Source organism: Podarcis melisellensis (genome assembly GCF_964234715.1).
Source record: "Podarcis melisellensis genome assembly, chromosome: 8".
In the NCBI taxonomy this organism is placed as follows: Eukaryota; Metazoa; Chordata; class Lepidosauria; order Squamata; family Lacertidae; genus Podarcis; species Podarcis melisellensis.
This window is the reverse complement of record NC_138540.1, coordinates 43,737,045-43,764,386: the sequence shown is the minus strand read 5'-3', so window position 1 is coordinate 43,764,386 and position 27,342 is coordinate 43,737,045. Positions and strand designations below refer to the sequence as shown.

Genomic DNA, 27,342 nt, shown 5'->3' with positions numbered 1-27,342 from the left:
CCTTCAGGCTTACAATTGAAAGCATACCATGATGGTAGAAAGGTGTTCTCTGAGGTCAGTTCGCACTTTAGTAGTGGAATGCTTTGTGCACAGTAATAGTTAGCTTGTGTATCTTAGGAGGTCATGGATCTGTCCCACCACTTTCTCAATTGTGCACTAGGGCAATATGTTCTTATAATATGAATCTGATGGTGTGCTAGTGCCCCTCATAAAAAAAGCATTGAGATGAAAACCAATGCTACCTTCTTGATCAGCAAATGTAAAATTTGCCACATGTCTGATCTCCAAGTTATTGGCTTACAATTTAACATTGCCTATGCAGGTGGATTGCTGCCGTGAGTAAAGAAAATAGCCAAGTTGGGCCTTCACTTTAGTTGGATGCCTCTAATTTGCATGTTTTAGCATTTGCACATCCCTTCTGTGAACATGGTTAATGATAAAACTAGTTGGCTGGGCTACTGAGTGTTTCACTGAAACAATTGCCCCACAAATAGGGATTGGAACTTGGGCCTCTCCAGTCTCAATCTGATGCTGTAACTGCTAAAAATCCATAGCATGGATGTTCTGATCCTGGAGGGACCCTAAACCCAAGGGAAACAAGCCCAAGGTAAAGCGCTGGGACTAGGGCTTCCCAGAGGAGACTGATCGCAGTAGAGGCCCAAGGGAGACTGAGAGATGCTCCTTCCTGGTCACTTGCTAGGTTATAAGGTACACCTGGTCCCTCTCAGGCTTTTCCTTCCTCCTAAGTAGACTCCTGTGGATGACGGCTCCTGGCAACTAGGCTCACATCTACATGGTACATTTAGAGCACTGTTATGACACTTTAACAGCCATGAAGAATCCTGGGAACTCTAGTTTGTTAAAGGCATTGAGAATTGTAGCTCTGTGAGGTCAGTACCCTTAATAAAGTACAGTTCCCAGAATTCTTTGGGGGGAATTATGATTGTTAAAGTGGTATAAGAGTGCTTTAAATGTATGGTGTATTGGGTGTGGATATGACCCAAATCTGAATTTCCTGCCGTTGGCTTTGGATTTCCCACATGACATGAAGAGGTATAGTTGGGTTGAGGCATGGAGGGATTTACGTTGGGGACTGACAAGATGCCTCAGGGTAGCTGAGTACTACCCAGCTACTGGGTAGCTCAGTGGGGGCTCAGTGGGCTATCCAGAACTGCCACCGGGGGCAAGGACTTTATGCTGGGTCCCAGAACTCCTACTTGGATGAGTGCCTACTGAATACTTTTGTATTCTAGCACTGCTCTGAGATCACCCCCTATAATCAAGTTCATGCACTCATTGGTAGGCACTGTGCATTAATTACTATCTCATTTCTTAGAATGAGATAGGCCTTTGTTTGGCCTCCAGAATATATGTCTTTGTTTCTGTTACACACCATCAATTGGTTGCCCAGTGACAATATAGCTACTATATGCATTAAATAAATGACTTGAAGTAAATGTGTTTATTGGGAAATGAACAACCCAGAAGAAGATCTGTTGTGCCTTTGACTGAGCGTAGGATGGGAGAAATTGGGACTGATTCTTTCCAACAGAAGCAAGTCTCACAAAAGTTAGTGACCATAGTTCAAGTGGCCCTTGTTTCCCAGGGAGGGTTGCAGAATTGCCCCCACTTATGTGGACCTGTTTCAACTTGCATGAATCTTGACGATGTTGTGCTCCTCAGTTGTCCATAAACTAGTGCAGTGTTTCCCAACCTTGTGCCTCCAGCTGTTTTTGGACTACAGTTCCCATCATCCCTTGCCACTGGTCTTGCTAGTCAGGGATGATGGGAGTTGTAGTTCAAAAACAGCTGGAGGCACAAGGTTGGGAAACACTGAACTAGTGACCCCTTCAATAGGCTGTATCTCATGTGTCTTACATTCTTGGAGCTCATGCAGCAAGTCCCTGGTCTCACTTGAGTGTCCAACTAAAGCTGCCTTTGTCAGGTGCTTTGGGACTTCTTGGTGTTCTGCCTTTATCCAAGACTAGCCCATTGAAGCTACTCTGGGGTCATTTCTGGAGTGCTTCTGCCTTGGGGTTCCCAGTAGAAGCTTATCTCAGAACAAGCTGTGTGGGCAAGGAATTGGGGGTGTTAGCTGGTTTCTAGATCTAGTTGGCAAAGTGCTCCTTTAGTGAGCAGTGGACACAAATAGGCAGAGCAAGAGAGCACTACCAAGATTTGATTCACACTACCTTTTCATCTCCTGGCTGAACCTCCAGATTTCTAAAGACACAAAGTTGTTCTGATAAAAAGTAATTAATCCATGCAACTTGCTTATTGCCAGATGGTATATAGACAGGAGGTTTTTATGATTCTGACAAGGGTGTTTGTGTGATAAGTAGAAGACAGGGTGTAAAACCTTAAGAGCTGAAGTGATGAAAATCTTATGTTGAGGTTTAATGTATGCAAGTGTTGAAGCCAACCTCAGAGCTGAGTCAGGATATCCTAGTCATGTCATTTATTTATTTATTTATTTATTTATTTATTTATTATTTCCTTTTGGATGTATACTAAATGCAAGGATATGCAAGATCGGCAACTTGTATTTTTTAATAAAAGAATAGAGTAAATGTGAAGGCATAATACTGTTTCAATAATGAAATACTTTATTTATATATATAAAAAATAACACCTCATACTCACTCATATTATTCCTGTTGTGTTTTTTAGTCTGCAATCCTTTTCTTGAAAAATATCCTAGGAAGGAAATTCCACAACCTTTCTAAGTTCTGCATAATTTTTTCCTAATACTTAATTTTTTTGGTAGATGTTGATATCTATCCAAGCTGCCTAGTTTTAACAGAAACCCAAGCTGGTCTGTTTACAGCCTTCCCCTTCTGCATATCCATCTCTTGTGGAATGGATACTGTTGTTGTCTTCTGATTTACTCATTAGATATTATTAGGTTTATTTATTGAAAGAATTTTTATCCAGAATGTGGTCTGAATTATTGACTGATGATGATCAGTCTACTACTTCATGAGGTTTTCAAATCTTGGTTACAGGACAACTCAGTTACTGATGCTGCTGCTTTAAGGTTCAAGTACAGTTAAGGCTGGAGGGGGGGAATTTGTTCTACGGATTGGAGGAAGTCCCTGAACCTGCTGCATGCTCACTGTCTTTTGATTACAACTTCTTTATCATTATGACTCCGGCCCTCATCAGTCCCTGGACAGTCCTTTCAGATCTTGATGGTCATTGCAATGGTGTGTGCAGCAGTGATGTGGCACAGAAAAGCTTTTGGAAGGAAAATCTTTTCACTACTAGAAAATTATCTGCTTTAAAAATGTTTCATTGAATTGACTGATAACAAAATGAATGAACACAATACAGATCAAGTGGGGGCTGGAATGGATACAATGCCAATCAAATCTAAAACAAAATCTTAATTAAGCTTTTCCAGGTGACTTTCGCTAGGAAGCACAAATATATATGCACAGGTATAACAACAAATAATATGTTAACAGTTTTCAGAGCTTAGTCCACCTGCCCTTTAAAATCTAAAGTCAGTGATGTGTGTTTCTATTGAGTTTGTTATGTTTTAAAACACTTTAAAGTATTAATAAAATAACAATAACATTTAAACCATGCTTTGTGTACCTTATTGATTCCCCCAGCCCCCACCAGTCAAATATTTAAGTTTGATTACTTTTGGCTATTGGAATCTTTTTAAAATATAGCTCGGTAGCATTTAAAATTAACATGATATGCTGTAGTTTTTGTTTACTAAATGTGGGGCAAAGAAACATGTGAAGCAGGAAACACCCCCCCCCCCAAATTCCAGTTCAAATTGTCCTGGTGCTGGAATGAGTGTTGTGTGTGGGAAAGAGGATTTCCCATGTCTGGATCTCTCTTCTAGCTAGGCTACATGCTTGTTGAAAGCTTGCACCGAGGCCAGAGGAGAATAACGCTAGCAGGTCAGTCAACCTCTTTCTGAAAGAAGCAAGGCAGGAGAGCCCAGCCTATCAAAGAGGTGGCATGAGAAGAGTACAAGTATCCTTATACAGTATTTCTGACTACACTAATACAGTCCTTGGTTTGTCCTGTCTTATAACACCCACACTCTGAACAAAACAATGAGGTAGAAGGAAACTGGGAGGCATCCAAACTAAAAATTGTAATGAATGGCCCTCACAGTGACCAGCTAAATGTAAATTTAGGCCATGACAATGTGTCAAAATTTCTAGACATGATAAATGATTGTGTCTTAACAGTTAGCCATGGAACCGACAAGAGGAGAGGCGACTCTTGATTTAATCCTATATGATGCCCTGGATCTGGTGCAAGATGTAAGTGTTGTTGAACTGTTTGGAAACGCTGACTACAATGCTAACAGATTCTCCATGCATACATGCATACTGTCCAAAATGTGTTAACATAATAAATTGATTTTCAGAGGAGGAGATAGATAGATATGGCTGGAAAAAAGCAAAAAAGGAGAGAGAGCATAGAGGTTTTAAAAAAACGTATTATAGTAGAGGTTCCAATAAATTGTATATTGTAAATTAGAATGAGCACAAACCAGTCCAAAACCCAATGTCATTAAATAAGAATAAAGATGGCTGTAAGAGGCAAGAGATATTCCTTTTAAGAAATAGAAGTCTTGCCCAAATATGGAAAATAAGAACACAAACTCTGTAAATGCAAATATGAATTGTCAATAATGCAAGCAAATAAGGAATTTTGAGGAGCAGTTGCTATAGATATAAAGAAAGTTATAAATAAATCAGAAGTAGGAAAACAACTAGATGGATTTTTAGATGATACACATGTGAAAGGATTGCTATAGGAGGGCTGGAAGGCTGCCAAAAAGCTAAATCAACCCTCTACATCTATATTCAGTACAGATGCTGGAGAAACACCTATATTTGGACCATCATTTTAGGAGGAAGAGGAGGCACCTAACCAACAAACTGTAGTTTTGGTAGTAGTATTGGTTAAATACTGGCAAGTCATTAGGGCTGTATTAGTTCGGAAACACAATAGGTGCGCTTTTCACAAGCAAGCCTCCCCCCCCCCTGGCTATTGTTGCACCCCTTTGTGTGACTAGGATGTAAAATTGTTTCTGAGGGGGACATAATCTGGAGAAGAGAATGTATCCTGTTGCCAAGGCTCTGGGGTAGGGCTGATCTAGTTATGCTTGGTTGACTAGTTGGGGCGCAACGTGGTGTGTGTGTTCATCTGATTGTGCATCCATTTTCTGTTTCTGCTGGTTGTGACCAGAGGCGGGTGAAGACTTGTTTTGCAGTGCTGGTGGGCAACAAAACTGCCAACATAGCTTGGTAAGCCAGCTAGCATTGGCCAGGCTACCTGAGCAAAGAAGATGTGTTTCTTCTGATGCTGCTTGGGGAGGAGAAAGGTAGGAAAGAAATCATGTGCGTAATGGCTGTGAAAACACATGACAAAATACTTGAAAGAGTAGAAGATAAAATGTTTTTTTCTACTATTTTCCACACCTCACAACAAATTGGCATGACACACTATCCTTTAACAGACATATGCAGCATCTGCAATATGAACTTGCCAGGGGACTGAAAGATGCTCAGTATTACACCACGAAGATGGGGGGCAGGGAGTCCAGGGGAAAATGCATGAAATTACGGATTTCTTGTCCTATCTTCCACTTAATTTAGTGGAAAGCATTATAAAGACCAGAATAGCCAAATATAGACTTAGGAGTAGCTGCCTAGATGCTAAATTGGTGTGTGTAGGTATCCAGAGCTGTAGAAGCATTCTCTTTGACAATAAAGAGTTAACTATCTGCTGTGTGCATTCCTTTGACTGAGAATATTAGCACCCCAGTGGTCCAGAACCAGGATCTCTTCTCCAGAAGTTCTGTGATTTTAATTTAACATATTTATTAAAACATTTATATTCTCCCTTTCTGTTGGGGATTCTTAGTTATAAAGTTTAAAGCAATATTTTAAAAGTCATAGATAACAGAAAGAGGCAGGGAAACACAGAGAAGATTTGTTTCAAGCGCAAAGTTCCCTTGAAAAGTCAAGTTTTAGCTGCTTACCAAAAGACAAGCAATGAGGCTAAATAGATAGGACTGCTTGGGGAGGATGTTCCACAGGTTAGACACAGCAGTCACAAAAGCCTCACCTCATGGGTACAGTCAAATGATGAATGAGTCTGCTCTTGACAGTTCCTGGTGCATTTGGAGATTCCAGAGATTGAACCAGAGACCACTGGCACCAAAGCATGTGCTCTACCCTTAAGCTATGGCTCCTAATGATGGGGATGCTGTTAAGGATGAATCATCTGTAGTGGAGAGCAGCAGATTGTTTAGCACTTAAATGGGACCTAGGATATCTAAGGTTGCCCTGAACTGGCACATTATAGGTCTTGCCTCAGTTTTCCCAATTTTCCCAGGATAATGAATTTTGCACACAAAGTTGATGGTATACACATATTAAATTATATGGTGAGCCTCAGACGTCTTCATGCCAGCAGCTGAGAAACAAGTACTGTTAACTCTGTCTCTGAAGACAGGATTAGATCTGTGCTCTAGGTGTTATTTCTGTTAACTTCCAAGTGAGTGTGTCCATCTTCCAGAGCTACTACACTAGTTTGTGGAGCTACAATGTATGCTGAATTTTCACCAACAAGAAGTGTCAGGTTAAGCTTCATCCCCCAATACCTTTTCATTAAAAAACTATTTTTATTAATTATTAAATTTCTACCCCATCCTTCCTCCCATAGGTGGTATGGTAAAGTAGCAAAGCAATATAATTAAAATATTAAGAACATCTAAAAATATTTTAGATGTGCTGTTTGCAGCTTGTTAGAAGCTTCTTGGTTCTATGCCAATTTACAAGCTAGGTAGTTTGGGATTGCATAGACAAAATAATGATACAAAGTCATAATGCAACCAATCATATTTGTATTGTCACAGAGCAAAATCAGAGTAAGGGCAGGAAGCATTGCCTTCACTCTAAATGGACTGCCTAGTAATACCACCTAGCCAATCAGGTGGCTTCATGAAGCCAAATCAGAGTGAGGGCAATGCTTCCTGCATCTCTTGCTGGATATTTTAGCCCATTTTGCTGGCTTCCAGAAAAAATGGATAATGGTGGCAGGGATGGGAACTTTATAAGAGGCATGTTTTTTTCATAAAATGTGTACTCCCCACCAGTTCAGCCTTGCTCATAAACATGGCATGATCATTTAGGTGAACCAAGCTACTGTAAGGATTTGTAACTTCTGAGAAGATAGTCACATTTTTATGCTTAGGAATTGAGGAGATTTATCCCAACGTTTGTTTTCTTGCCTTCTCTCATTATGGCCAAAGAGCTGTGGAAGCCCTCACCAAAGAAATGGTCAGGTTCAAGGTAGCTTCTGCATACATTCTTTGCCCCCTTCTAGCGTGTTCATAGTTCCAGACCATTATTCTGCAAGGAGGCTGGCATGTACACACCTGAAAGGGATGGTTTCTGCTTCTAGGCCTCTTGATCTTGTTGCTGCTGGCTGGCTTCTGGTCTTTCCTCTGTGCAGCCTAAGGGCCCCACAGCCCAACAGTCTTCTGTCTTTCGAAATGGCTGTAGTGAGTGATTAATTAGGATTCTGTGGCCTGCTGTGCAATTGGGGAAGACTTGCTTGGTCCCATCTCTACTGCTGCGTGTCCACCTGCCCCTCGGGAGGAGGCCGTGTTGCTCTCTGAAACCTGCATGCAGAGCAGCCTCGTTAAGGACTGATCTGTTTAGCTGGCTTGTGCTGCAGCCGGGCTCTTGCCTCCCTCTGGGCTTTAGCCCCTCCTCATTAAGCCAGTTGGGGCTATTGATTGGGCGTTTGTGTTTGGAAGAGTCTTACTTACTCCATGCATTATCTTGACAGATTGATCAGACCTGATTGAGAACCTCTTAAAGGAACGAACAGCTGTAATGGGAAAGTTGGACTCTGTCATCCGTTAGGGTGATTCTGGGAGCGAGAGGAACAAGGCTGACATCTTGGAGCAATTGTATTTACAATTAACATGGCTGAAAACGATTGCCTCTATTGATCCCCCCTTCCTGCAATTACAGCCCCATTGTTTACATTCCAGCACTTCAGTTATAAAAAGGAAATTCAATAATTATTGCATTATTTAAAGTTAAAGTGCCACAGAGTTTGCTGGCTGTGCTTGCTGGTTGATTTAACGTTCAGTAAAATCTATGCTGAGCTCTCCATCTTTAGGCTGAGCAATATTGGCTTTTAATGAGGCTTCAAGGGTGGAGCAAAAATCCACCTGCCGGCCGTGTGTTTCTGTTGTTTATGGGGGATCCTGTCAGAGACTCCATTGCCTGTAGGTGTTGGTAGAGGAACAAACCTTGGGCCGGCCAGCCATTTCTGTACTGGAATGGATGGGGGGAAGCAAAGGGGTGAGCAATCTGAAATACTGCCCTAAAATAGATTTGCCTTTTGGTTCTATGGAAGGGGCAGAAGAAGGGTTCAGAGGTCCCAGCAACAGCAGCACCTTTGCTTGCTTCTGCCACTCTTAGCACAGGCTTCACAGAGCAGTTGACCAGGGGAGATGGTTTACTACTGCTTGCTGCAGTGACAGTTGCAATTTCTAATCTGCCCTGAGATATAAAAGGGAGTTTAACTATTTGTAAAACTCAGAAGCCTTCTGTAACAGTGATGTGAACAAGCCATGTATGACTATGTCAGCTAGGATCCATGCAGTGTTAGGGTAGAAGAAGCATAAAAGTGAGTTCATTTTTAAGTCCTGGTTTTATGTGTCTTAACTGTGGTGTTCAGTTAATCAATAGTTTCTGGCACTTGCTGCGGAGACTTCTGTTCCCTTTCTCTAAAACTGCTTTGCATGAATTATCCTTAGTTCCTTGAGCCACCTTTTTGTTGACTCTTAATGTATACCTTAATGATGGAGAAACCACAGAGGCCTGACAGTAGCCACATTTGGGAAAAGCTGAGGGCACCATGTGAAAATTTTCTTGACCCAGAAGCGGAGATGTCCTGCAATGTACAGGGGCATGTCTGACTCTACTGCATGCAAAGTTGAAGATGCAACTCCCCCTTGAAACAACTGTGTAGCCTACCTTCACTTGTCTCTATGCAGTTGTCCTAAAATTTTGGCAACATGAAGACATCTGGGCCCGATATATGACCTTCACAGAACCTACTGAGTGCTTTTACTGCTATAGGTTGAACCCAAAGCTTCTCACCTGCCCTCTTTGTCTCCCTTCCTCATGATAAGCTAGAGTTGGGGAGCCTGTGGCCCTCCAGCTTCCGTCATCATTGACCATCCATTGACCATGCTGACAGGTTAATGGGAGTTGGTGTTCAACATCTTCTGGAGGGCCAGCCCTGGGAAACCAGAATCATAGTCAAGGAACTGGCTTTTCAGTTCAAATTAGTATGTATAATTCTGTCATTATCCATTGCCTTTAGCCTTCATTGCTTCCTTCTGTAGATTTACCAGTTCACAGTGCACCAATCGCAATAGAAGAGCCGCAACTAGCAGACAATACCCACACACCTGTCAACTTCTAGAGTCCAGACCTTGCAGCCCAAAATAGTTTTGGTCTTGCCCACACCCAGCCCAGCATCCCCTAGACCTGCTTTCTCCTTGACTTCAACCCCTGTGTCTTACTTTGTTCTACTGGACTCCTGATCAGCCTTGCAAGTGCTGCTTTCTCCTTCCCCTCCTGAGCTTTAAGTTGCGTGAAGTTTTTTTCACAGCCATTTGCTTGGTTAGCCCCTTTGGGGCTTTCTTCTCTGACATCTTTTCAAGATGTGGCTCACCAGCAGAGCTTTCTTAAAATTTCTCTTTCTCAGTCATTTTCTGTCCTTAACTGTATAGCAACCTGTCCCTTAGCAACTGAACACGGGGAACTATCCATGGGTCTTGAACATACATTTGTGGATTGTTTGGACAGAGGGCTCAGCCACACTTCTGCATCTCCCATGCCTAGAAAACACAGATCTGAGCATTTCTCCGCTTGACCCACACTTTCTAGGCACGAGTCCAAGCAGTTTCCCCCTTTCCTTGCTGCTTTCCCAGGGAAAACCCCAATCTTTAGAGCTAAATCAGAGAAAACATCAATCTGTAGAAAACCCAAATTGCTGCTCCAATAGAGCACTAAGGAGCTGTTTTACTTGGGGGATAGCAACGGCACAAGAGGAAGTGTGGATAAGCCCAGAGTCTTCCCCAGCTGCAGCTCTAAGAAACCTTGAAGCCCACCGGTACAAAGGACTCATTCTTCCATTTGCCCTTTTTGAAGTGCCGCTGGGATCTGTTATCAGGAGTTTTTGATTGAAATATGTGAATGATGCATACGTACGTCTGTCTGTCTGTCTGTCTGTCTCTCTCTCTCTCATTTGAATTGGGAGAGGCAACTCTAGTGCTAGATTGATACTTGGAGGTGATCATGGACTAGATGTGGGCTAGTAAAGAGGATCCCATAAAGAAAATGTATTCTGAGTTCTGGCATACAGGAGCTGGGGAGATGAAGCAGGTCTATAGCTTGGGAGTTCCCCTGAATCCAGCACTGTTACTGGAGGCTCAAGTAGTCTCAGTGGATAGGAGTGCCTGTTTCCAGCAACAGCCCCTTCCAGACAGAGGTGACTTGGCCACTGTACCCTTGGTCTGCTGATGTCTAACTTAGATGATTGTAATGTGATCTACATAGTGTTTCCCTTGAAAACTATTTGGACATTTCAACTGCTCCAAAATGCAACAGCCAACTTTACTAGTCAAGGTTCTATTTAGAGCTCATATAACCCCTATTTTAAGACAACTGCACTAGTTGCTGTTTGTTTTCTGGCCCTGATTTAAGGTGCTCAAAGCCCTAAACCCCAGATATCTGAAAGGCCACCTCCTTCCCTACAAATCTCTCAGATAGACAGAAGAGGCCCTCTTGGTAGTTTTATTGACATCAGAAGTTCAGAGGCTAGCAGCCTGGGGTGGACCTACTCCACGGTAGCCCCTAACCCATGAAACTCCCTCCTCACAGAGGTGCGTCTATCACCTTTGCTATATCTTCTTATCTGGAAAACGCACCTCTTTCCCCTGACCTTTGGCAGTTAAGATTTCTGTGGGACTTGCTTTCTTGTCTGGTGTATATTTATTTTATCTATTTTCATTTTATTTGGCTTTAACATTACAGTTATAAATGTAACCTGCCCTGGGACTATAGGGTGAAGGGTGGGCAAGAAATCCAAATAATAATAATAATAATAATAATAATAATAATAATAATAATAATAAATACATTGAATTTATATAGCACCCTATACCTACAGGTCTCAGGACGGTTCACAGGATAAAATCAGAATGTAAAACTACAAAGTATGTATTTTTTGCCCTATAGACGCACTTTTCCCCGTCCAACAATGAAGGGGAAATGTGCGTGCATCCTATGGGGCGAATGCAGGCTTTCGCTGAAACCTGGAGAGCGAGAGGGGTCGGTGCGCAACCTCGCCATCACTCCCGGACCCGTTCTGGGGGCTGGGGTCAGGGGAAGCTCGGGCTTCCCCCGCCCCCAGCCCCGCGAGCAAGCTCCGGGAGCGATGGCGAGGTTGTGCAACCTCGCCTTCGCTCCCGGACCCCCAGCCCTGAGGCTAAACACGAAGCCAGGACAGCGAGCGGGATCCATCCCGCTCGCTGTCTTGGCTTCTTTGCTCTTTGGGGCTCGGGGGGGGGGGAATAATTTTTTTCTCTTTATTCCCCCCCCCCCAAAAATAAGTGCACCCTATGGGCCGGTGCGCCCTATAGGGCGAAAAATACAGTAATCAAATTAAACACAACAACCCAATAACCACCCCCAACATATTTTAAAGGGCATAGGATATGGGTTAAAAACAGTTAAAACACTAAAAAGCAATTAATTTTTTTAAAAAAACAACAACATCAACAACAACAACTTAAAAGCAATTTAACAGCACCCGTCCTTTTGAATCCTGGGTCAGGTGGAGAAAGGCAAATAAGCCTGTTTGGTACCACCCTGGTTGCAGGTTGCTGAAGTTCTGTGTGGTGAGGATTTATATGCCACTTGGTTGTATGAAAACCTCTTAAGTAGCATAAAAAAAGGTAAAGGACCCCTGACAGTTAAGTCCAGTTGCATATGACTCTGGGGTTGGGGCGCACAGAGCAGCACGCAGAAATGCCATTTACCTTCCCACCTATTTATCAACTTGCACTTTGACGTGCTTTCGAACTGCTAGGTTGGCAGGGGCTGGAACTGAGCAACAGGAGTTCATCCCATCACGGAGATTTGAACCACCGACCTTCCAAGCCCAAGAAGCTCCGTGGCTTAGACCACAACACCACTCACATCCCCCTTAAGTGGCATACAAAAATATAAAATAAGACATTAAAATTCTCAATACAAATAATTATAAAACAGGTGTTTAAAAGTATTCTAAAGTTTAAAATCAGCAAAGCTAAAATGAAATAAAACACATGCAGTTTCTGGATAGGTTTGCCTAAAGAAAAATGTTTTAAGCTAGCAAAGGTCCTGCCTGATATCAACAGGCAGGAAGTTTCAAAGTGTGAATGCTACCACACTAAAAGATCAATTCCCTACCAGTATTATGTGGAAATAATAACAGTGCCAGTTCCATAGACTGAAGCAACTGAGTGGGCCTATATAGGGTAAGGCGATCCTGCAAGTAACCTGGTCTTTAGCTGTTAAGGGCATACTAATAGTAACACCTTGATTATCTTAGCCCTGTAGCAGATAGACAACCTGCTTAAAACATATTTTAATGTTTCATTTTATATTTTTGTAAACTGCTTAGAGGTTTTCTTACCAATCAAGAGATATATAAATTTTATTAAATACAGTAAAATTAAAACCAGTGCAGATCTCTGAGCATAGGGTTGCATACAGAAAGGGTCTCACTGTTGTCAGCAACCGAACTGCTAAAACTAACTGCAGTTTCTGCGTAAAGTACAAGGGATACCCCAAACAGAGTGTGTTGCAGTAACCCAATATTACATTCAGCAGTGTCTCAACTACTGTGGTCAAGGCTTCTCGTCCAAGAGCAGTTGTAGCTGTCACACCAGTCAAAGGTTGTAAAAGGTGCTTCTAGTCACTGAGGCTACTTGCACCTCCACTGACACAGCTGGATCCAGAAGCACCCCTGGGCTGGATACCTGCTCCTTCAGAAAGTACAGCCCTGTAATACCCTCCAGCTCTTGTGGACTGCAACTCTTGTCATGCTGTCTGCGGCTGGTGGGTGTTGTAGTCCACAACATCAGAAGGGCACAGTGTTGACGATCTCTTTTCTAACAAATGGTCTGTCCTCACTGGACTGAGGAATGCCCTCATTTTGCAGCAGGTTCTAATCCTTTGGGAAACTTCACTTGTGAGGGTTAGGGTTTTTATCAAATGTACTTCAGTGTGTTTCTGCTTTAAAAGTGAAGCTTTGACTAACCATGATCAATATTTTGCATTCCATGCGTGAAGAACCTGATGTTAGAAGCTTTCTGTTGTTGGTAAGGGGGAGGGGAAAGCTGTTGTGCCCCTCCATATTATGGAATTGATCAATGTATCCTGGCAGAAGTTGGTTGGCTTTTCTTAGTAACTAGTAAAAGCCTATATTCTTTAGAAGAAATTACTTCCTAGTGAGACTTCTTGTTTAGCTTTTCCTTTTCATATTCTGTATGGATGAGCTTTTGAGTAGAGCACATGCTATGCATGTAGAAGGTCCCAGGTTTAATCCCTGGGATCCCCAGGTAGGGCTGGGAGAGACCCCTATCTGAAAATCTGGAGAATCACAGCTCATCAGTGTAGACAATGCTGAGCTATGTGGACCAGTCATCTCTCTTGATGTAAGACAGCTTTCAATGTTTCTTTGTGGTTCTGCCTATTATCCCTGAGAATTATAAGTTTCTTTTTTGGTCTAGCTCAACTCCATTGAGGGGCAGTCTGCACTGGGGCTCAACTAGCATTTAATTCTCACATACCTTTTTCCGTAGTGAATTGAATTCAGCAGGCTTGTGAAGGGAGGTGCAAACTGTGATTACTGCCCATGGGTGAAGAGGAGTGGGTTGCTGTGAAGCTGGCCATAGATGATCCAATTTGGTTTCTTTCTGTGTTTGCTGCAGTGTTGGAAGGGCAGACTAATGACACCCATTTTTTCAGAGTAGTAAAAACAAAAAAAGGGAATGTGAGGAGCTCTTCAAACTGGATAAATGCGTGTTAAATGGCAAACGTGGTTCATTGTAAGCAAGTGTAGAGCAGTGCACATTGAGGCAAAAAACCAACAACCCTCCCCCAATTTTACATATACAGGAATATATTTTGTACAGTTCTGGTCAACTCAGCTGAAAAAGGACATTGTAGAACTCAAAAAGGTTAAGAAAAGAGCAGCCAAAATGATCGTCTGACTAGAAGAAGCCCCCATGAGGAAAGTTACATCATTTGGGAACATTTAGTTTAGGGGAAAAGGTCATGATGACTCCAGTGAGGCTGCAGTGACTCCAGTGAGGCTGCAAGTGGAGAGAGTGCTCTTGTTTTTCAGGTGTCCCATTAGGGCATCCGGTTGGCTAGTGTGACAAAAAGGTTCTGGACTAGATAGGTCTTTGTCCTGATCCTATAACTCCCTTCAGAGGTGTGGGCAATCACCCAGAGAGATACACTTTTTGATTGCCTATTCTTCTCAGAGGCTGTGTTACACATTCACTTTAAGTGTCAGGGAGGTGTTCCAGGGGGCAGACAGGCGGCAGACTAAGAATCTACAGGCATCTTTCTGTGGCAACCCCCTTCTCACCCTATTGGGGATTTAGTTTGGAATTTACGGTAGCTTGTTTTGCTAGCAAGAGGCACTTCTTTTTGCAAGAGTGATAGGGTTGCTCGTTAGGTGGATTGATTAATGCCCAGTTTTCCACTGGTGCTGCAGAGAGTTCCTAAACCAACATGCATTTTTAACAGTTGCTGAGAATTGCAGGTAGAGATAATGCTGTTGTATTCAGGGTACTGCTTGTGGGCTTCCCAGTGGTGCCTCTAGTTGCCCTATGAGAACAGAGTGCTGGACTAGATGGGCCTGATTCTGCTACAGGGTTCTTACATTCTGATATGAATTGCTTTCTTCATCAGGCATGCAAAGTGAGCTCTGGTCCACAAAAACATATGCCAGAATAAATCTTTTAGCCTTAACACGCTAAAAGACTATTGCACTTGCTGAACAGGCTGACATGGCTAACAGTCTGGTATGCCTTCCTAGCTTTTTGAGAGGTGTGTGTGTGTATTAACACATGCTTTGCTTCAGCATGAGTTTTAATTATGTTTTTAGCAAGAGAAACTCCTGAATAAAAGGGGGATCCTTTAAAGGCAAGTTATTTTTAGTCTTTTAGGTGACAAACGATGCGTTTGTCTTTGAAATTCAGATTTTCTTGTGATTGAAATGAAGAGAGTGTGGGAAAGTCTGCCTTCTCCTGCCTCCCACTTGGCCTTTTGAGGACCCCAGGATTTTGACACGCTCAGTTTTGCCCTGGAGTTTGTGTAAGTTGGTCCTCATTGCTGACCTTTGCTCTCATTTCCTTTCTTCAGCACCTTCAGCATCATGAGAGTGGAGTTGATGGGGAAAGCTGCTTCTACCACTGTGTCCTATGTAACTACTCCACCAAGGCCAAACTAAATCTCATTCAGCATGTGCGCTCCATGAAGCACCAGCGGAGTGAGAGTCTGCGTAAGCTGCAGCGCCTACAGAAGGGCCTTCCCGAAGAAGAGGAGGACTTGGGCCAGATCTTCACCATCCAGAAGTGCTCCCCCCCTGATGCTGGTGAGTGGTATTTCTCACACGAGCAAAGTGTAGCTCTTCTTTCTGCCATAACAGTGAGATGTGTCTGCTTCAGTGACACCAGGGTGTTGCTCTCTCAATTTCAGAAGGTGAGGAACAAGTTGGCCTCCCTTCATGACTGCTGTTGGGAAGGCAGCACTGGGATTGTGACTGGATTTTTGGCCCAGCACTCAGACACTTATCTAGCTGAATAACGGTTTGCACTGACTTTCTGCTTGCTTGGTGGGACCAACATCAGCCAAGTTGGCGTGAAGTGGATGTGTGCGACTAGTGTTGTAGAAATCTTACTTGCATTTCATTCTCCTGTTGTAAGGAAAGCATCCAGCTGGCCTTCATGAGTTGTTTTATGATCTATAGAGACTGCTTACTGCCTGCTGTCTGCTCCTTTTCCTTTGGGATTACGTTAGCACCAACCCTCCTGTGCCACACCCTGGCAGGTTCCAGGAAGTAAGGATGATGTGCGGCAGTGCGGGTGGCAAGGGAAGGAGGCAGAGGCGTAGCGTGGAGGGCTGTCAGGGTGATGGCCTTGGGCACATTTTTCTGAGGGACGCTGCTCATTTGGCTCTTCACTCCGTCCTGCGTTGCAAAGCTGGAATCTGATCTGAATGATTCACTTTGTGAGGCTGGGATCGAAGGGCGCCCTGCCAGCCCCAAGCCACTTTTCGAGGCTGGGATGATCCAGGGGAAGGCGATACAACGCTGCCCTGCTTGGCTCTGGTGGAGGTGGGGTCACATTGGTGGTGAGGGCTGGGCTGGCGCAGCAGACTCTATTCACCCTCTGCGCCCAACTGCTCTGGTACACATACACATGTGCACGCCCCTGGGGCTGGCAAAACATGCTACGCCATTGGAGGCAATGTATTGGCCCTATACCCACCCCCCCATCTAACATGGTAGAGAAGACTGACCTCCTTGTAGTGTGTTTTGTGCAGGGGCATTAATGAGAGGAGGGTGGGTTAGGTTAATGCTATAGAAGTATGGAAGAAGCCCCTTCCAAATTCAAACTGGCCTATCCTCCAATTTGTTTGTTGCCGCATTTGTTTTCTAAAATAAAATAAAGTTTTCAAATCAGTTTTGCTTTTGAACCTAAGAGAGAGAGAGTGGCAGAAAACAGATCCAGTGTGCAGCAGCCATGTGAGGCATCGCTCAGAAAGGAATTGAAAATAAAACTGCTAATATCATCCAGCTGTTATACAAATCTATGTTGAGATCACACTTGGAGTACTGTGTATAGATAGTACTGGTTGCCTAACCTCAAGGAAGATATTGTCTACTAGAAAGAGAGAAGGCCAACTAGAATGCTCCTCATACAGGAGGAAGGGTTGCAGTGTTTGGAGCGTTTTAGTTTAGAACAAAAGGATGAGTAGAGAAATGTATAAAATTATGCATGAAGTAGAGAAAGTAATGAGAGATATATTTTTCTATCTTTTTCATACTGCTTGAATTCAGGGCCATCTAATGAAGCAGAAATGTTAGAAGATTCAAGACAGACAAAAGAAAGTACCTCTTTACACAGTTCAAAGTTAAACTCTGGTATTTGCTCCCACAAGAGGCAGTGATGGCCACCAACTTGGACAGCTTTAAAAGAAGATTAGACAAATTCATGTTGGATAAGACTATTGATGGTTATTAGTTATAATGGCTATGTTCTACCTTCACTGTTGGAGGCTTTGTGCTTCTGAATGCCAGATGTTGGAAGCTGCAGGAGGGGAGAGTGCTCTTGTGCTCAGATCCTGCATGTGTGCTTCCCATTAGGGCATCTGGTTGGCCACTAGATGGACTAGATGAGCCACTGGCCAGATCCAGCAGAGCTATTCTTTTGTTCCTATTTGTAAAGGGCTATGTATATCGTAGGAATTTTTCAAGAAGTTTTCTCTAGCATCTTGGCTGAAATTAAAAGTAAAGGGACCCCTGACCGTTAGGTCCAGTCATGGATGACTCTGGGGTTGCAGCGCTCATCTCGCTTTACTGGCCTAGGGAGCCGGTGTTGGTCCGCAGACAGCTTCCGGGTCATGTGGCCAGCATGATTAAGCCGCTTCTGGTGAACCAGAGCAGCGCACGGAAACGCCATTTACCTTCCCGCCAGAGTGGTACCTATTTATCTACTTGCACTTGACGTGCTTTCGAACTGCTAGGTTGGCAGGAGCAGGGACCGAGCAATGGGAGCTCACCCCGTTGCGGGGATTCGAACTGCCAACCTTCTGATCAGCAAGCCCTAGGCCCTGTGGTTTAGACCACAGTGCCACCCACATCCTGGCCCAAATTAAGGAGAATCAAATGTATCTTCCCTTTGCTTGACTTCTGAGGCCTCCTTTGCATTTGCATTTGCCTTTGCCTTTGTAGGCTTCCCTACTCCCTGCTTTCTTTGGCTCAGTTAAGTGCCTTTCTCCTTGTATGTGTGACAGAATGCTGCCTTATGCAGAAGGGCCCATCCATTTGTCCTAGCCAACCATAAATAGTCTCCCTGAATTCCTCCATGGCTCTGTTAGGAGGGATGGCAGCAGTCCCTTCATTTGACAGCAAACAACAGCCAATTCATTGTGGTGAACATAATTATTTCAGCACTACTTCTAATCACAGCCTGAATCATAAGAATGCAAGAATAACCCTGCTGGGTCCGACCAAAGGCCCATCTAGTCTAGCATCCTGTTCTCACAGTGGCCACCCTATGGGAAGCTCACAAAGATGAGATGAGCACAGCAGCACTCTCCCCACTTGTGATTCCCAGCCACTGGTATTCAGGGGATTTCTGCCTCTGACAGTGGAGGAAGAACTAGTAGCCATCATGACTAGTAGCCCTTAACAGCTTTCTCAGTGAATTTATCTAAACCCCTTGTAACGTCATCCAAATTGGTGACAATCACAATCTATTGTGTGAGTGAGTTCCATAGTTCAAGTATGTGTTATGTGCTTTGTTTTGTCTGTCCTGAATCTTCCAGCCTCATTGGATGGTCCAAGGTTTTAGTATTCTGGAGAAACACCTCTCTATCTTATTTCTCCACACCATGTATAGTTTTATACACCTTTGTCATGTCCTCCCTTAATTTTTTTTTAAAAAAACAAACTAAAAAAGTTCAAATATTGTAATCTTTCCTTATAGAAGAGGCGCTGCAATCCTTTGGTCATTTTGTTGCCCTTTTCTAAACCCTTTCCAGCTCTGCAAAATCCATTTCAAGGTGAAGCATCCAGAACTGCACACAGCACAGTCACACTATAAATTTGTATAAAGGTATTACGATATTACCAGTTTGGTTGCCACTTTCCTAATTATCCTAATTCGTAATTATCCCTAACATGGAATTTACCTTTCATAACTGTCACACACAGAGTTGACATCATAGAACCTCATCAGTCACTGCCAGTTGAGGCTTAATCAGTGCATATGTAAAGTTACATATTTTTTCTGCTCCATTGACTATCACTTATTTTCTATTTAAATGTCATTCACCCAGTTTGGAGAGTTCATTTTGAAACTCCTAGCAATCCCTTTCTGTTCAAGTTTGTTCGGTCCACATACTGGTTGTCATGCACTGCCTCACTGCTTTCCCTGAACTCCATGCCATTTATGAACAAGTTAAAAAGCACGGTTCCTGATACTGATCCTTGGGGGCAGGGCACTTCTGCTTCCTATTCTTTAACCAATTCCTGGTCCATAAGAGAATCTGACTGCTAAGCTTACTCAGGAGTCTTTGGGGAGGTACTTTATCAACAGCTTTTTTTAAAGTCTAAGTACACACTGGTCATATTGACGCTACACATTTAAAGCACACATGGCTTTCCCCAAAGAATCCTAGGGACTGTAATTTGCTAAGGGTGCTGTGCATTGGGGCTCTGTGAGAGGTAGATTACAGCGCAGGATTCTTTGGGGGAAGCCATGTGTGCTTTAAATGCATGGAATAGATATGATCAAAATTAATTGGATCATCTCTGTCTATATGCTTGTTTACACTCAAATAACTCTAATGGGTTGTGAGACAGAAATTAGGCTTCCAGAAGCCATGCTGGTTCTGCTTTGGCAAGGCTTGTTCTTCCATATGCTTGGTAATTCTATCTTTAGCAATGATTTCCACCAGTTTTCCTGGAGCAGACATCGAGCTTACTGACTTGTATTTTCTCAGATCTCTACTTGATCCCTTCTTAGAAATTGGTGTAACGTTGGCCACTTTCCTCAGGCTTGGAGGCTAACCGTATGGACATAGGAAGCTGCCTTGTCTTTTCTAACTGGCAATGACTCTCCAGGGTTTCAGGCAAAAACTTTTCCCAGCCCTATCTGGAATTGAACCTGGGACCTTCTGCATGCAAGGCAGTTGCTCTAAGCAACAGTCCTTACCCTTCAAGTTACATGGTTTTGTTAGAAAATCAGCAATTTAACATTCAAGTGTTTTTAAAAATTGCCTGGTGCATCCAAACCCTGTGATTTGTCACTTTTTAATTTGTCAATAAGACCTAGAACCTTGTGACTTATTACCACTGTTCGCCTTTGTTACTCAGACCCCCTTCCTGAGAGTTAGTTCAGGCACCAAGGATATGACTTACATCTTCCACTGTCAAGACAGATCAAAGAATTCACCTTCTCTGAAATCTCCTTTTCCTCCTTTAGCACACCTTTGGCTTCCTTGTTGTCCAAAGGTCCAACTACCTTGTTAGCCTGTCTCCTCTCTTAATGTATTTAAAGAGGTTTTTATGTAGCTGGTCTTTGCTGAAAACATGATGTGCTCCTCAAATTCTTTTCTTTCTTTTTTGCATCACTTAATGTCTGTTTGAATATCTTTTGCCAAAGTTTGTGATTCTTTGGGCAAGACTTCTATTTTCTGAAGAAAGCCTTCTTGCCTCCTAATAGTTTCTTGATTTTCCTGGTTAACCACACTGGCATCCTCTTAGCCCTGACCCCCAGTATACATTCTAGCTAACTTCTGTTAGAGTGTGTTGGTACAATCCCCAAGCATTCTAGAAACATTGGACCCTCTTTACTTTCCTTTTCAACTTCCTTTTTATCAGTTCCCTCATTTTTGGGTAGCTTCCTCTATTGGAGTCACCACTTACATCTCACACGAGGTTCTAGGTGCTGAGGTTTTGGCAGAAGAAGAACATCATTTGTCCTCATGTGTTTGTGATTTGGGAGGCAAGAGAGGCAACTGTGCCCAGTGGGTAGAGAAGGTGATGATGAAGGATATGAAGAGCTTAATCATTTTCTGTTTTGCTCAAGGAAACACTTTCTCATGCCCCTTGAGGGTGTAGTATAAACTTATACACACACACCAAGCACTGGGTTAATGAAAGTCTCTAGTAGGAGCGCCTGGCAGGAAGGAAGTGGTTAGCAGGATTGTGGCAGGCAGAGTGAAGGCATGCTGCAGTTGCTCTGAAACGTGGCAGGAATCTCATAAACCTCCAGCTTGCTCCACCAGACACTTGTCATCAGCCGCTCATGGCTTTCATTAAGCAGCAAGAGAGGAAGCTCCAGCTGCTGACTTGTTCCAGAATGTTTTCCTTGTTCAGCTGCATCCTAAGCCCACAAGGAGCAGCCAGCTGCCAGATTGCTGAGCTGGGAAGCTTGGCAGTGATTTGGGGTCCCTCTGCTGGCTGCTTCTCATCATTAAAGGCATCCCTCTTCCTCCTCCTGCTGCTGCTGCACAGGCCTGGTTCTTTTCACGTGTTGTGCTTAGCAGTCAGCCACAACATAGGTTTGACTTGGCCTGGCTGGGTCTCTGATGCTATCTTGCCCTTTTGTGCGGAGGCAAAGCCTCTGAAAGCTCTCCTGCCCCTGTTGGATGACTTGCCCAAGGAACGCAGGCCCATATACATCTTCCCAACCTGCAGCAGAAACTGCAGGGCACAGAGGGTAGCACCCCACATGGTGGTCACAGGGTTTGAAAGCCTTGGTTGATAGACAATGTTCAAATACAGAATCAATTCCCCCTACTGCTTTGTAATTTGCTCAGACCTTTGGGAGATCGGATTCAGTATGTGGAGAGGTTGTCGATCAGTAGAAGACTCTGCTTGGCACATAGAAGGTTCCAGGTCCAACCCTTTAATAAAAGGATCTTGTAGCAGGTGGCTGAAAAGACCTTCACTGCATTAGATACAGGAGAGCTACTGCCAGACAGATGAAAAAATAGTCTAACTTGGAATAAGGCAGTTAGGAAGCTAGTTTATACTGAGTCAGCCCACTGGTCCATTTAGCTCAGTATTGTCTCCACTGAGGGCAGCAGCTGTCCAGGATTTCAGGTAGGAGCCTCTGCCAGCCCTACCTGGAGAGCCAGGGATTGACCTTGGGAACATCTATATGCAAGACAGATGCTGCACCACTGAGCACAGGCCCTTCCCAATAGTTTCCCATGTTAAATAGGTTCCTTCTGTGCTCCTTCTGTGGTCTGCTACCAGTCAGGAAGCAATTCATGCATCACCTGTTCTCAAGTTTGGGGCTGGAGGCATATGTGCCTGGTGGTGGTGGGGCATCAGGCTTTGATGTGTTCTTTCTGTCTCCTGTATTTGAGATTTCTTTTTCAGCAAGTGTTTCTGGCATGTGGCATGGTTACACTTTCAGCTTGCAATTCCTTTTGAAGTGAGTCTCCTTGCAGTCCAGTGACATCTGAAAACATTTTTAGCCACTTGTAGTTCCAGGCTGTTGCATGCTGGCCTTATCATGCTGGCTAATGAGTAGCTCACTGGATACACCAGGCCAAACTTCCAGAAGCCAATAAATTAAAAGATTGGTTAGCTTTGCCTTCTGGTGCCTGGCTGAATACAACACCCATATCTGTTTCTTCTGGGGCTGATGCTCCAGCCCATGAGTGTCCTGAACATACTCTTCTAGCGCATTCGCATATTCACATGGAACATGTATGATTGACCTCTGGGCTCTCTAGGTAAAAGCTGGTATCTTTCTAGGCACTACCACCCTACCCTAGACCAGACCAAGAAGATTCTCCCTAATTTCTTGTCATTCTCCTCCTTCATCCTTTGGCTTGTAGCTGGGCTGGGCTTGTCCTCTGCCCTCCACTGCTTGCTTTGCTGCTGCCTTTGTGGCAGGACAATAGCATTAATTCCAGCCTTTGCAGGCAGGCAGTGCCTGTCTGTTCCACTTGACTAGTACAGCTGCCTCTGCTTTCCAGGCCACCTCCCAGGGGCCCTTCCTCCTTCCTTCATTCCTGGTGTAAGGATTCTAGGGAAGGGGAAAGGTGACTGTATGGATTCCAAGATTGGAGAGAGGGAGAGAGAGAGAGAGAGAGAGAGAGAGAGAGAGAGAGAGAGAGAGAGAGAGGAGAGAAGATACAGGCATATTAGTAGCTTATAAAATCAAATCAACCATGCTAGTTTGGCCGCTCTAGTGATTCTCTGAAACCTAGTGTAGGGAGGATGCCCTTCTCATTGTTTCCTAGAAGCAGAGGTACAAATAAGTCATTTTAGACCCTAAACATTTAATGGTCTTATAATGGGATTGTGTGTGTGTTCACATTCTGTCCTTGGCCCATTGTAGTTATAAATGACTTGGATGAAGGTATTGAGGGAATGCTAATCAAATTTGCAGATAGCACTACCTGAGAGGAGTAGCCAATGCCACAGAAGACAGAATTAGGATTCAAGTTGTCCTTAACAGATTGGAGAAGGCGGCCAACACTAACACCATTAATTTCAATTGGGACAAATATCAGGTTCTACACTTATGCAGGGAAGACCAGCTGGCTTGCCAGTAGTACATTTGAAAAGGATCTAGGGGTTTTAGTAGACCACAAGCTTAACATGAGTCAACAGTGTGATGCATCAGCGAAAAAAGGCTAATGCTATTTCAGACTGCATCAACAGAAGTCTAGTGTCCAGATCAAGGGAAGTCATAGTACCTCTCTACTGCCTTGGTCAGAACACACCAATTTGTCCAATTCTGGGTACCACAATTTAAGAAGGATATTGACAAGCTGGAACGTGTGCAGAGGAGGGCAACCAAGATGATCAGGAGTCTGGAAACTAAGCCTTATGAGGAACGGTTGAGGGAGCTGGGTATGTTTTGCCTGTAAAAGAGGAGACTGAGAGGAGATATGATAACCTTCCAATAAAGGCCTGTCATATGGAAGATGAAGTTAGTGTGTTTCCTTCTGCTCTGGATGGTAGGAATTGTACCAATGGCTTCAGGTCATAAGAAAGGAGATTCTGACTAAACATCAGGAAGTCCTTTCTGACAGTAAGAGGTGTTCGACAGTGGAACAGACTCCTTTGAAAGGTGGTGGACTTTTCTTCATTGGGGGTTTTAAGCAGAGTTTGGGATCTGTCAGGGATCTGTCAGGGATGGTTTACTTGAGATTCCTGCATTGCAGGGGGTTGAACTTTATGACCCTCAGGGTTCCTTCCAACTCTATGATTCTGTGAGGTGGCTATGTGTATACCTTCATTTGTAAATCAGAACATTATGACTACTACTACATTCCTCTGATGTGAGAGAAAAACTCAAAAGTTTTCCAAGCCTGTTTTTTTTTCTTAAAAAAATTATCTGTCCATGTTCAGTTTTGTATTTTAAACTCACTAAATAGTACCATCATGACTGTAGGAATATATTGGAATTTCCTTTTGCTGCCCTGATGCCAAGTACATTTACTTGGAAATCAGCACCATACTGTTGTAGAAAAGGATAATATATTTTAAAGTAAAAATCACCAGATGACCCCTGCAACTATGTACATGTCCAGCCAGTGGCTGACTATAAAACGATTAAAAAAGAAAGAAAGCAAAAGACAGAAATGGTGCTGTGGTGACTCTTGTCACCAACCACAGTAGGGCCCTATCAAGCACTTGCTTGGCCTGGTGCTGCTGATACTGGACTTCATTGTTGTTGTGCAAGTGGCCTCCTCAACTACGGGGCCCTAGACTTCAGCTCCAAAGTCCAGCCCAAGCTGCAGCACGACTTGGATGTTGTCTAGGAGATCCTTGCCATGAAAGTTGATATGGAAAGTGCTGCACTCTCACAGACGCTATGGACTCTCTCTTGGGTCACAGAGCAAACCCTCTGTATTGAGGGTACACAAGGGTTAAGTGTTTTCTGGATCCTACCCTCTAAAATATTTCAGTTGAAATTATTTTAACAATTGGAGAAATGTTTGAGATTTGTACAGCATGTAAAAATTACAGAATGTGCATTTTTAGCTTACTTACTGAATAGACATCAGTCATGCTAAATCAGATCCCAATTGATTTATGATATTGCAATATTTTCAACTAAAACGTCCAGTTACAATTTTTCTGAAAAAGTGACATCACTGTATAAGCAACATGTTTCTGTCTACCGTTTTTAAAATGCTAAAAAGGTATTCATGTGACTCCTTTTCATCATAATAGAAATAGAAATGTGTTGCTGCTGCTGCTGTTGTTGTTCCAGGGCTGCAGCAATAACACAATTTGACTGTAATTTGCTTTAATTATCAGATTAATGGGGTGGGTCCTTTAAAAAAAAATGGTGTCAAAGGCCAGAGTAAAGAACATACAGTGGAAGCTGTAGAATACAAGAGTACAAGACACACCACCGTGGGCTCCCATATCCTCTGCCCACCCCAAGAAAGTCTGTAGGGACAGGAGGAGTCTTTCAGATATTTTGGGCCTAAGTTGTTTAAGCCATTGAACCACCAATGTGAGCACCTTGATTTGGGCCTGGCTATGAATGGGAAAATCCATGCAAGCTGTTTTAAAACTGGTTATATGAGCTGTACACAGAACCTTGTCTGGTAACTTGCCCACTGCAAGTTCCTGAGTTTTCTCCAAGGTCAGCCCACGTAGAACACATTGCAACAATCCAATCTGGAGTACTTGTTGTAGCCTTCTATCAGATCTAACCATCTCATAGTTACCTTTTCACAAGACGTGTAACTGCTTCTATTTGGGTTTTCCTCTGTTTTTGTTTTGTTAGCAAAGCTTGGCTGTGAACTTCTTGGGCTGTGTAAATGCCATTTCTGCCAATGATTTAAGAGCAGGTTAAAATGTTAGTTGTCCAATTTGTGCAAGGCAGTGCTTCTCCTCAAGTTGATGTTTGGGAAGATGGATGTGCAGAGAAACCCAAAGTGGTTTTAGATACTGGCCAAAGAAGAGAGCTCCTCCTGTTTCTGCTCAGAGGCTGCCTCAGGCCAGGTGACAGGAGCAATTTAATTTTTTTGAAACCTTGGCTTCGATGCCAGCTCAGGGCTGCAGGTGTGTGAGGTGGGGAACGCCAAATCTGTGGCTCTAGCCAGCAACAAAAGTGGAGTTGTCATCCTTCACAAGCTGTGGCTTGTTGGCCAGACAGATGGAGCCTAGTTGCTTCTCTCAGTATGTCCACTTTGGCCAATGAGAAAAAGCTTCCTGGAATATGGCAGGGGCCTTCCCAGACCAATTGATGGCTGTGCACGTACACGGCAGCTCCCTCCACCCAGCCTGTGCAAATTGGCAAGTTCTAATCTGGTCATCCTTGGTGTTCTGCTAACAGGCTTCTGCCTCTGAGGGGTAATCATGCAGGCATAAATTCAGAAAGTTGCAAAGCTCTGAGCAGTCTTGTGAGCATTAAAAGTGTCCTCTTTGCCAGAAAGGTCGTTCATAACTTGGCTGCACTGCTGATGTACAGTCAGTGATATTGATTGATTAATGTATAAAAAGCACCAAATGCATTTGCTTCTATGAAAGAGAATAAAGTGCAGGCGAGTCTCTCTTTATTTTCACCTCATCCTTTTGTTTGAAGGACATTCCTCCCCCTTTTTTTGTTTTGCTGGCTTCGTTTAAGGGGGATACAAAAAGCCAGTTTCTGCCAAGTAATGTGTTCACAAAAGGAACATTGATTCACATCAGTGTCGCTTGAGTTACCCTTGCAAAGAAATGGTTCTTACATTAACCCTTCTGTTCATCAAACATGAACTAAGACTCAGAATTAGCTCTGCCTCTCTCATCATAGAACTGGTTGCAAAAGAAGTATTGCCTCTGCTACTAATTGCTGCAAAAGGGGTCTTCGCCCACTGCACCCAGACTTGAAGATGGCTGCTTTTGCCCCCAGCTCATGGCAAATTTTTGCTTCGTGGTTGCTTTGCTTTTTTCACCCTGCAGAGTCTGCTGCTTCTATGTCTACTCAATTGATCCTTCTTGGAAGGGGGTTGACCCCAGTCTTGTTTTCCAACGGATGGTGGCTTTACTATTCAAAAACAGATTAGTCCTGATTGGCTGGTTTTGTTTCATCATGTCAAGCTGTTTCCCAGTTCTTTGAAGTGGGACATGAATAGGAAGCAGAGAGAGGGCAAGGAGTGCTTAGTGGAGTCACTGCAGACCTTCAGTCAGCCAAGGCTCCAAGCCCCCACATATGCCTAGTATGTGTTTGTTCATGTATGTTTCTCCCAATGTGTGTGTGCACACATGCATGTGCCTGCATCTCTTGCAGTGTCCAGTGTGGCTGAAGTATAGCTATCCTTACTGTACATCTCCTGCCTTGGACTCCTTTTGCAGGAGGGAGCAGTGTGGATTTTCCCACATGACCATTAGTGCAGCATCCCGTTAGAAGTACCGGTATGTAGTGCCAAGAGCAATTGGACACCTTTTCAGTGAATCCTTTTGGGTGGGGTCTGGCATTACATTAAACTGAATATGAGCTGGGGGGCG

The 27,342-nt window shown here is 43.6% G+C and overlaps 1 protein-coding gene across 19 annotated transcripts in view; it reads left to right on the top strand.

Annotated features, from left to right (window-relative positions):
* ZFHX3 (zinc finger homeobox 3) overlaps nt 1-27,342 on the top strand; it is a 384,144-nt gene that overhangs the window by 298,441 nt on the left and 58,361 nt on the right. For 18 of the 19 annotated variants that reach the window (XM_081923280.1, XM_081923279.1, XM_081923276.1 and 15 more), the window contains 2 exons: nt 4,215-4,289; nt 15,498-15,729. In XM_081923280.1, coding sequence (XP_081779406.1) covers nt 4,215-4,289; nt 15,498-15,729 — 307 coding nt within the window. The remainder of the gene's footprint in view (nt 1-4,214; nt 4,290-15,497; nt 15,730-27,342) is intronic. The other variant, XM_081923270.1, reaches the window with a different exon arrangement.